At 34.7% G+C, this 12,226-nt stretch overlaps 1 protein-coding gene across 5 annotated transcripts in view; it reads right to left on the bottom strand.

The window, feature by feature from the left end:
* The window catches only part of ATP2C1 (ATPase secretory pathway Ca2+ transporting 1), a 138,316-nt gene that overhangs the window by 63,019 nt on the left and 63,071 nt on the right, over positions 1–12,226 (bottom strand). For all 5 annotated transcript variants that reach the window (XM_045538588.1, XM_045538583.1, XM_045538566.1 and 2 more), the window contains 3 exons: positions 10,156–10,191; positions 6,943–7,004; positions 6,285–6,393 (listed from right to left, as the gene is read on the bottom strand). In XM_045538588.1, coding sequence (XP_045394544.1) covers positions 6,285–6,393; positions 6,943–7,004; positions 10,156–10,191 — 207 coding nt within the window. The remainder of the gene's footprint in view (positions 1–6,284; positions 6,394–6,942; positions 7,005–10,155; positions 10,192–12,226) is intronic.

Genomic DNA, 12,226 nt, shown 5'->3' with positions numbered 1-12,226 from the left:
TCCATATTTCTATTGGATCTTTCTTAGCATCAAACAATGACTTTAAAATTTCATCTATTAGGAGCTCAATCAATTCCATCTGTAGTTCTTTAGGTGCCTTGGTGATATCAACTAGATCAGGCTGAAATGCTAATTTGAGTGTGATGTCATGATTCTCAAAGTCAGTGAAGCTTGCATTGTATACTCCAATTAATAGGTCTATAACAGCTGCGTTTCTCTTCAGTCAATTCACATCTCATCCTGCTCATTGATGACCTTTGCTAACTGAGGAAAATGTTCACCTAGAATTTCCTTTTGAAGAAGTATTTTGAAAAAAGATAGCTTTTTTTGAAATGCTAGGATTTTTTGTCACATATCATATACAGACTTAAGACTTTTTTTATCTTGCAAAGAAATAGTCAAGTCATTTTGATTAAACATATCACACAGAAATGCTGCATTCCATTAGAAATCCTTTTTTTTTTACTCCTTTTAGTATCATTCCCAAGAAATCTTCTTCCAATAATTCACATTGCTGATTCTGTTCTTCATAAAATTTAACTATCTGTTCTCACAGAGGTAAAATTTTGGCTAACACCTGTCCCTGCGATAGCCAACCCACTTTAGAATGATATGGTAAATCCACACTGAACACCTCATCATTCACCTTTAGCACGTTTTGAAACTAATGATGCCATGGTTGCATTTGCATGAATACAGTTAACAATACTTAATAACTTGTTGCAAAGTGTCACTTACATACACTCACTAAATTTACCAAATTCAGCCCAACTTCATGACATTTATCTTGAAAGTTGTTAAAGATATGTATTCCCGATGTTCTGTTCCCAAGGGTGCCCAAAGTAACTCTTCATAGCAAAGAAAATCTTGTTACAACCCAAATGAAGTATAAAACCTGCCCCAGGTCAGGAGCTATCAGTTGATTCATCCTAATCAATTGAATAATATATATTTTCCTTTTGAAGCATTGCATGAAGTTGTTCTGTTAAGCTGAAGGCTAATTCATGCTGCTGATCAGTTATGTATGGTTCTCCTTGAAAGACGCAGTTGTTTGTACTTTGAAACATTACCAGGGTCTAAGCAACCTGTAACTTCAACAATGCATTGATCTTTCACAATTTCTACATCATTGCATGGATTCCCCTTTTCCCCCTATGTATAAGTTACTTTATCAGTTGCATCAGTGGCATTATTTCCAGGTCTTATTGCTGCTTGAAAGAATTGTCTTTGCTTTGCTTTTCATCTTTTAATTTCTGCAATACAACCTTTTGCACCTCTCCCTCTAATTTAAAATATTTGCGGTCCTTATGAGTGTTATAATGCTGATGAGCATTGAATTTCTTTAATGTTGATACTACAGTATCACAAAGCAAGCAAATCCCCTCATCTTTAGCAAAAACAAGATAATATTGCAATTCCTAATCCTCATTTAAAAAAATCTGTTTTCTTCCTTCAGTAGGTTCTCTTAGTCTTCTTTGACATGACAGGCTGTTAAGCAGACAGAATTAAAAAATACTGTCGAGCTATTTATTCACAAATTCCACTTCAAACACAAACACAGTGCACCGCTGTCAAAAGCTGGTAATAGACTGGCATACTTGACCCCCATAAACTCATGCCAACCAGCCTAGTGCAGTAGTGGCGCCAGTCAGGTGGGAAAAGTTAGAACTAAATCATGAGCACAGCAGCTGTCAGTTTAGCCCTTATTGCTTACTAATGTTCTAACTGTCCCAGTCAATCTGGGAGGATTATTATTATTATTTTTTTTTTTTTTTGAGACAGTCTCACTCTGTTGCCCAGGCTAGAGTGCCACGGCATTAGCTAGCTCACAGCAACCTCAAACTCTCAGGCTCAAGCGATCCTCTTGCCTCAGCCTCCCAAGTAGCTGGAACTACAGGCATGCGCCACCATGCTCTGCTAATTTTCCTATATATATTTTTAGCTGTCCATATAATTTCTTTCTATTTTTAGTAGAGATGGGGTGTCGCTCTTGCTCAGGGTGGTCTCGAACTCCTGAGCTCAAACAATCCAACTGCCTCAGCCTCCCAGAGTGCTAGGATTATAGGCGTAAACCACCGTGCCCAGCCCTGGCAGGATTATTTTGTTGAAACTTATTTTATTCTTCATTTTAAAAATAAACATGCTCATTTTTAAAATAAAATAAAAATATAAAAGATGAACAAAAATATATTAATAAAAATAAAAGCATTTGTTCTATAAAATTTGGATTCTGTCAAAAGGCCTCACTTAAGGACCTAGAAGGCCACATGATCTGAAGTCATAATGGCTTAATCTGAGGCTAGGCGTGGTGGCTCATGCCTATAGTCCTAGCATTCTGGGAGGCCAAGGTGGGAGGATCCCATGACCATGAGGTCAGGAGTTCAAGACCAGCCTGAGCAAGAGCAAGACCCTGTCTCTATAAAAAATACAAAAATTAGCCAGGTGTGGTGGTGCACACCTGTAGTCCCAGCTACTCAGGAGGCTGAGGCAGGAGGATCACTTGAGCTCAGGAGTTCGAGGTTGCAGTGAGCTATGATGACGCCACTCCACTCTAGGTGGGGCAACAGTGCAAGACGTTGCCTCAAAAAAAAGAACAGTTTAATCTTGACTCTTAGCCCAAGTGGTGGTTCCCTAAAAGAAGTTTGATACATTTAGAAAATCATCAGATCAAAAATTGGGTAAAAAAAAAAAAGAACCACAAAGGAAAGTATCAGTAGATTTATTCATTCAGAACTATGAATCAATGAAAATCTTGCTATATTTCAGGCAGTGTATTGGGCTTAGTTAAAAAGTTATAGTTGTGAGAGGTAAAATATTTTCAACAGACAAAAAATCCTCTTTTGCCCTGACCCTTACATTGTCTTCTTTTACAAAGAATTCTTTGTTTAAATGTTGATACAGACTTTACCTGGAACAATACATAAAATACACTATGTCTTCACAAACACAAAATGTACTGTTATGCAGGTATACATAGTCTATAAGACTGCTTTGTCTAAAGTCACAATCCGACCAACCCATTGGCTATCATTAATTAAACGGCTAATGGTACCTCTTCTCAAACACCATTAAAAGTTAAAATAAAAACCCTAGGGGAAAAAAAAGAGAAAACATACCCAAAGCTCAATTCCTCTAAATTTTACTGTCCCAGTTCCACCAGTGCTTCTGAAGTTCCTGAGCTGAAAAGGCTACTGTCACCAACATATACGGTCTACTCTCCCTATCAGTGGGTTCCACATCCAAGGATTCAACCAACCATGGGTTAAAAATATTTGAAAGAAAAAAGCAATAAAAAATAATACAAATAAAAAACAATATAGATGTTAGTATAACAACTATTGGCATGGCATTTACGTTCTATTAGGAATTGTAAGCAATCTAGAGATAATTTAAAGAATACTGGAGGATATACCATTTTACATAAGAGACTTGAACATCTGTGGGATTTTTTAGGAACCACAGGGATCCTGGAACCAATCCTCTGTGGATACTGAGGGATGACCATATTGGCTCACCCACTGGCTTACTGACTCAGGCAAGGGTAAAAATACACGATTACTTAAATTATCAACATTAGTCTTTAAAAAGTATTTACAAAATGGCAGTCTCAGCCTGTTATGGTCTAAACTGTATACTCCTGAAATTCACATGCTGAAGCACTAACCAGCTAATGCAATGTTATTTGGAGATAGAATCTTGGGAGGTAATTAGGGGTAGATGAGGTCATACACCTGGGGTCCTTATAGTAGCACTAGTGGCCTTATAAGAGGAAGATCGAGAAATTGCTCTCTCTGCCATGTCAGGACACAGCAAGAAAGCATCTGTCTGCACCTACGAAGACAGCCCTCATGAGAAACCAAACCCTGCCAGACCTTGATCTTGGACTTCCAGGCTCTAAAACTGTGATAAATAAAGGTCTGTTGTTTCAGCCACCCCGTCTATATGGTGTTTTGTTATAGCAGTTTGAGCTGTAACAAAATATAGCCTATAAAAAGATAATTTCTGATAACAATTATATGGCAGTCAGGTCACCGAACGTGCTGACAAGAAACTGAAGAGGGCCCAGGCAAGCTGACAACCAAAATGTGAAACCAATGAAACTTATGACAAGAACCACAGAGTCACAGAATGATGACACAAAAGTGGCAACCTTAGCATTGCACCCAGTCTACCAAAAGAGAACTAACTAAATTGCAGAAGTCCAGGGCCTTGCTTTCTGTAAAGTGAAACACGCATGTGCTTTGTGAGAAATTAATAACTTCCCAAAGCTTACTGAGGAGTTTTCTGATTCCTTTAAACCCTAATGAAGAGTTTATTTTGTGTAGTAATATCAAATGCCCAGCCAGCTTACAAAATCATCCAAAGATCACCACAGCCAAACTGAGCAAACAAAACTCCAATAAGCCAATTTAATTTCAAGAAGCTATCAGCTTCTTTGTCCGGAAAAGAAATCAACTTCATTAGCTATATTATATCTTAAGTCAGTACATTTAAGTCTAGATGCAGGATGAAAGACTCAAATCTTTTAAGAAAGTTATCTTAATCTACTGCCAAAGCAGTTGCACAGGCCTGTTTGGGGTCCCAGGTAGTAGGCAAAACAAATAGGCAGAATTAAGGTAGAGGGGATCAAAAATGTTCAACTAAATATGTAAAAGTGGATTAACTAGAACAAAATTATACTAACTATGGCAATGCAGAATAAAACGTGCTGATAAAGTGTTTGAAAAGTTAACAAGTAGAGGGAAAACAATGACAAATTACTTTATAAGGCATATGTTTATAATTCTTATTGAACTCAAACTCTTCATGTATTTGCTGAATGGATAAAACACACACTAATCCATACTGACAGGTTTTTCTCCAAACTGCACATGAATTTTAAGATAATTAATTCTCAAATCAATTAACCCTTATTTAAATGAAAACCCTAAAATACTTTACCAAGCCAAATGGCATTTTGAAGTTTCTATGTTATTATTCTGCTCAAATTGTTCAAACAATGGGAAACCCCATCTTCTGATTATCCCACTGAGGAAGTCTGCACAGATAGATATTCTGGAGTGCTTCACTTCCAAAGACGGCATAAACTCCATGAATTCAAATTAGGGTTCTTTGGGGAAGAGAGGAAGATGGTTTATGCCAAATGACAGGATTACCTAATCTCTGAGAAAGAATAATTCAAGGTATTATCATAAACTAAATATTAAGGACAGACGGAAAGAAGAATTTTAAAAATTAACATTAAAAACATGCAAAAAGGAGAAAAAAGGTAATATAATGTAAAATTAATAATGTTCCTAACATTTGCTATACTATTATACTAATTACTCCTATTCACCCAATTAAAGCAATCCAGTATCATTCTATGGATAATTTCAAGTATTTAGAAAAAAGGTCTCTTTTTAAAGATTAAGTAAAGTTTGTTCTTATTATTCTTCAGGCTTTCTACAACCTCTATATGAGCATTTTGGGTCACAGTAAGTATTTAAAGATTGACAACTCTGTAAGTGTTGTTAATGAACAGCTCAATGCTAATAGTGGACAAGGCTGGCATGCTAACAGACTATGAAGCCTCTTAAACTAAGCGCCTACCTCCATTTTCCAGGCCTTCAATCTATTCTACACATTGTAGCCAGATTAAGGGTACCATCATCTGCCAGCTGCGCATGACTCTCAAGAGTTAATTCCCAACCAATAAAATCAAAGGTGAAATTTAGTATCCAAGGCCCTCCTAAAACTAATTCTATCATATATTTTCTATCCTTCACATACCCTAGCCCTGTATCATATACTGGGATTTGAATAGTATTGCTTCATTGCCTTCCCCATCTCTGTCCACTACTAATCTTCAAATGCCAAAGTCATGGTGTCTGAGGCATTCTCTGAGCTCACCCAAATTAGTTGGAACCTCTCCCTTCTTTAAATTTCCATATCCTTTCTTTGAACTTCTCTTACTCAATTCTGAGTTTTACCTTATTTTTTGGTGAGTGATTTGTATACACACATAGTATACTAACTAATCAAGAATTCCGTCATATCACCTTTGTCTTTCAGTCTTAAAACACAGGTTTCCACAAAGCTCTGCTAATTGACTAAACATACACCTAAAAAGACTATAGTAGAGACCTATATTTTAAGAAAAAAAAGTTTACATACCTCACTATTTAAACTAGAATACCAAATGTTTCAAATCAACCATGTGTTAATCCTTAAAACTATTAATGTTTATTCTTTAATTAATATCCAAGTATTTTCACTTCTCACAAACAGATCCCCAAATTTACCTCAAACAAGCGTAAGTCAGCAGGAACTCTGTCCCCAACAGAAAGGCAAACTGTATCACCTGGAACCAAATCTCGGGCAAGTGTATGCTCCAATTTTCCTTCACGCACACTGTAACATGGAAAAGAAACAACCATAGTTGAAAAAAAGCAAGCCATGGCACTTATCCAAACAAGTTATTTCTGGTGGGCTTGCCTGAGGGAAAACATATTCTATTATTACCACTTCCAAGGAGGTAAGTCAAATATAAGAACCAAAAAAAAAAAATCCGTTTCTGTGCCCTTGTTAACTAAAATGTTAAGATGATAGAGTATCATTGGAAAAACCAACTAGTTGTTTAAATGTAAAATATGAAAACTGAAGCAACCTTCTGAATCACCCAGGTCTGTTTGATTGTGCATCACTATCACTTAGCACATACGCATACAAAAAAAAAAAAATCTGTTGAATAAATCCATGTCTCAAGAATCTCAAAATTAGAACTTTTAATAGTGTAATTTTGCTATATTGATTAGACCAGGAATTTTTCATGTGAGATTCATAGTCTCTTCCTTATGTTTAGCCAAAGCTGGAGCCACAATGTATACTATACTATTAATACTTGGATTCAATTTCTATTTTTAAAGGGATAGAAATCCATACCAAAAAAAAGGTTCATACCAATGGCATTCTGGTGGCACCAGTTTACTCAATTCTTCAAGAGATTTTTCTGAACGATATTCCTATTCAAACAAAAAGAAAAGTAGAACTTAATATTAACAAAAAACACTTATAAAGAAATGCAAATATGTATGAATCTATGAATGTATTCCATTTGACTTAAGTATCAATCCCAATCATTATTTAAAAATCTCCCCCAATTCGTATCTCTTCCTTTACTTGTGCTTGTACCCCTACCCATAAAATCTTGCCCCTTATTTAAAAATGTTAAATTATAGTGATCAAACAATTCTGATCATTAAATATTCCTAGTTTTACATTTTAATAGTCAATGTTCAAGCCTAAGGTTAAATTATTTATAAGAAAATGAAAACTGATTAGCATGTCTAAGGATATATAATTTTAAGTCATTAAGTCTTAAAATTAAGATAATTTTATGTTTTGTGTTTAACAACCAAGAAAGTCAAAGAAAATTAACTGAAAGCAACATCTGCTTTGAGGATTTAAGCCCATACTAACTGCACTGGTTTTCTAATGGCTTAGAAAAAAACATGAGATAAACAAGGAGATGTGGCCAACTCTACCGTAACAGACATCCTTCCCATCAACCTGTATTATCTGAAATGGAAAATCCTTAGGAGTACTAACTCTGTTATGTTCTAGCCTTCTTCTGTTTATATAACCAACAGCTAAGAGTCAGAGACATCCTTCACCCCACTATACTATTTAGTCCATGTTTCCATGGGCAGTCTTGCTTCACCCAACAACACTGCTATTTTTGCCTCACGTCTTCACTAAGGACACCAATCTTTTGATCTAAGGTTAAAAGAAGGAGGGACAAATAGTTGGGGTGAAAGGTGGAGAGCGTTTTGAAATGACTGCAGTGCTGTACTAATCAAAATTTCACACTTATCACAAACTTCAAATAGAAAATGCAAGGCTGCATGAGAATAATTTAGAACTAAATCAGCCTATATTTAAGCTAGAAGAACAAATGTAAAGAAAATCTACAAATATAGAAATTACAAGTTCCTCAAACACTGAGGAATTTGGAACTCTTGCCCAAAAATTCATAAAAGGCTAAAAAATACTCACTAATCCTAGATCCCAATAATAAATGACATAAAAGCTGCCCAACCTTATCTACCTCTTTTGGTTTCTTTGGCTCTACTCCCCACAACTATAAATATACCTCTATATCAAAATGATCATTTAACACACCACTAAAAACCTGATGGCCATCTCTAACAAATGCCTTAAAAAAGTTATTTTTCAGATTTATTGTAAGGTGGTAACTAACATATAACTATATAAAACAATTAGCTAATTCTATGGCTGGGAAGAAGTATAACGGTGTGAGGAAGCGGGATTAGGAAAAGATGGGGCAAGGCAGACATAAATGTAAAAATAATATAAAAAGCATTCTTAAGACACGTGTAAAAACATGAATACTAAATAATAAAGCATTAAGAATTTTATACATTTTTATTGTTTTCTGATTAAGCATTATAAGTTCAATTGACAATAAGATTTTTTTTAGTGAGGGTTTTTACTTGCTATTTATAGAATATTTTGTTGGTTTCACAGGCACATTTGGGGGAAAGGGTCACATCTATGTAAGAAATCAGACCTAGAAATTTGAAACTGGCCTTTTCATGTTTTAATCCTTTTGTGAGTTTTTCATCAAAGGAACGTATCATAAAGATATTTAGCAGTCAGTCACAGGAATGTATTTAAAGTGTTTAACACTATCTTGTGTAAAATTCTACAATGACTTACGTTAAAATCACTATTTTATGGGGTTTTTAGAGGGTAGGGGCTTTCTACTAATCAAAGCGCTATTAAAGTCTTCCATACACAGTGATAATATCTGCAGGAATCCTTCTGAAGAAGGGCATTCCACACATCTGACATATTATTAAAGATGCAAAAAGGTTCCAGTTACTGGTCCAGTGGGTCATACCACCCTCTTGGCTAAATGAGTAACTGTCTTGACTAATGCCCGGCCTGAACTAATCCGTTCTACCTGCCTGCGGGCAACATTTGTCTGTTCCAAGCAAGAAGATTCCCCTAAAACAGGAATCCTGATTGTCTACTAATGGAGCCCACAAACTTGCTGCAAATAATGACTCCAACTGGCTTCCTACACTGGGTTACTATAGAACTAATAACTTACTAGGTTAGAAATTACCCTAAGAAGCCAGGATAGTGACAAGAAATACCCAGGGCATAAATTATATTAATAGATATGAAAATAACCACACACAAAGTATAGTCATAAGATTCAAAATACCATGAACTTCAGGATTACACAACAATATTACATTTTTCTCTAAACTGGAATGATTTTCTATTCTTATTAATGATGTTTTAGCTAAAAATGAGACCTGCCAATATTCTGAAACATTGTTCTAAAATCTACAGAAGTTTCAGATGGGTAAATAAACATAAAACTAAGCCTACTTTTTAATTTATGCCTATACTTGTTAACAGAAATCCTGACATTACATCTACATTCACAATAATTTTTAAAAGGGACTCCTTTTTGTACGTTTTATTTTACTATTTATATGGCTATGATAAATAGGAAGTTTGATCCAGATCAGAACATACCTCTGTGGAAAAAAGAGTAATTTAGAAAAAGGGAGGAGAGGAGGGGGTCAATAACAGTGATTAGAAGCATTTTAACTTCCAAAAACACACACAAATGAGGTCTGAAAATAAATTCAATAAATAAATACACCACTCTGCCAAGGAAATTAGTTACAAATCTATGGAATTTTCTTCAAACAGTACTTCATAAATTGACCTTTTAATTTTACACTCTTTTTTTGTTCTATCTAGACTTTAATAGGTATTAAAACATTGTAGTATTATAAAACTAAACCTTGGCCTAATTTTTTAACTGGAAAAATAAAAAAAACTTACTGCTAGATTTTATATCTATATTATGCCTTTTGTTTCCATCAAATAAAAATTTGCTTCACTTATTCTTAATACTATCAAAAAAAACCCTAGATTTTCCAACTCACTACCTAAATCAAAGCAGTTCCTTAGTTCCACAGGCTTCCCTAGAGAGTTGTCTGTATCAAAAATTATTTCAAAAACTATGAATAAATTATGCTGATGGACATTATTACTCCCCTATAAGCCACCTTAATTTAAGTAATTAACTAACATACTATTTTTATGTTGGAAAAATAGACTACTTACCTGAACAAAGGCAACTGTAACGACAATAAGTATTGCCTAAATGAAACAAAGAAAGAGCCTTTTAAATCAGATATTAACTTGAGAAATAATTGTTAATCATATTTTATTTTTCTAAATATCTGCAGTTCCAAGATAACAGATTTTAAACATTGTGATCAGCTGGAGAAGAAAAGACAACTTTGCCTTGAGGCCCGCAGGGAAAGAAACTGACAGTTTACAGTAGCTTGCCATTCCTAGGAGAGCTTCTCAAACTTTTTGATCTCAGGATCCCTTTATGCTCTCACAAATTGAAGACCAGCTTTCCTTTACGTGGGTTACATCTACCATACTAAGTTTTTCAATTACTCAATTTTAATTTCTACTTATTAATTCATCTAAAAAATTAAAAACCCATTACATGTTAACACAAATAGCTTTTTTCATTAAAAATATATTTTTCAAAAAAATTTTAATAAAAATGGCAGTGTTTTAAATTTTTTTCTATCTTTAATATCTGACTTAATAGAAAGCTGGTATTCAATCTACTACAATGTGTTGTTGAGGCTTAAGTATATGAAGAAAATCCAGCCTCATACAAACAGTTGGAAAACGGAGTAGTATTTTTAACATCCTTTTCAGATTGTGGATATTCTTAGCTACTACACCAAAACTTGACAAGTGTTACTAATAGTTATTGAAAGGTAATCTGTTAGCCGGGTGCAGCCCATGCCTGTAATCCCAGCACTTTGGGAGGTCAAAGCAGTAAGAAAACTTAAGCCCAGGAGTTCAAGACCAGCCTGGGCAATATAGCAGGACCCTCATCTCTACCAAAAAAAAAAAACTTTAAAAATTACTCGGGTGTGGTGGCCTGTAGTCCAAGCTACTCAGAAGGCTGAGGTGGGCAGAGTCTTTGAGACCAGGAGTTCAAGGCTGCAATGAGCTGTCATCTAGCCACTGCAACAGAGCAAGACCCTCTCTAATAAACAAATAACGGTAATCTGCAATATAGAATCTAAAATATCAATGAATTTTCATAATCTGTTATATTAAAATCATTGCACTCTCTTCCATTTTGAATGGATCTTTTACCACTGAACATTTCATAATATCATGTGTATTGGTCATTTGAGAAATATTGTTTCACTTGGTTATTCAAAACTTCCCGATGTTGACAAATTTTAACAGTTTAAAAAACACACACACATTTGTTGAAATCACTACTGATCTCATTTGAATAAAGTCTTAAATATTGGGATGCTATCCAGTTCGTGGTAATGCATAAAAATTTTCCAAAACTCTAATTACTGCTTGAAAGCCTGAATTTTATCATCAGCAACAAATTCTGCCAGCTGCTTTCCCTGGTGTGACAGGCTCATTTAACTCACTTTCAAAAAAAAGTCTGCTTGTTACTCAAGTTTTAATAACATGGTTTGACTACAAGGCTAGTTTCAAGTACAAGGCTAGTTTACTTCATAATAATCACCCTTCCTTGAGACAACCATCATACTTCATATACAAAAGTGTTCTATGCATACTTTCTGTTTCATTACACAGATTTTAAAGGTATGTACCCAAGGGTAAAGATTTAATAAAATTAATTTTTACTGCTATATCAAGAATATTCATTCATAAGAGAAACAAAAAAAGAAAACAATGACTACTAATACAGTTTGGTGCCAATACTTTGATTTGTACTAAGGCTCTACTGGTTTTACCACTGCTTTTGGGCCATTGATGAAAATATCCATAGTGAAAGGACAAATAATGTTTTAGTATTATTAAAATAGTTTTGACTGCACATACTCTCTGAACAGGTCTCAGAGACTCCTGGGAGACCCAAGAAACAGTTCAAGAACTGCAGCTCTACATTAATATCTTTGTGTTGTTAAGCATAACACACTTGCTTTAATGAATGCTTACACATGCTAGAAATTTTTAAACTACAATAAAACAGGCATAAGAAAAACAACTATTCAGTGAAAGCTAGAATAACCTGGCTGGAAAGAATAAAATTGTACACAGTAAATATAGTGTGACCTGTTAAAGAATATTTTCAATTTCACATCAGGCTTTAGTTCACAATTAGTCAATA

Source organism: Lemur catta, chromosome 1 (assembly GCF_020740605.2).
Source record: "Lemur catta isolate mLemCat1 chromosome 1, mLemCat1.pri, whole genome shotgun sequence".
NCBI lineage: Eukaryota > Metazoa > Chordata > Mammalia > Primates > Lemuridae > Lemur > Lemur catta.
This window is presented reverse-complemented; position numbering and strand designations above follow the sequence as displayed.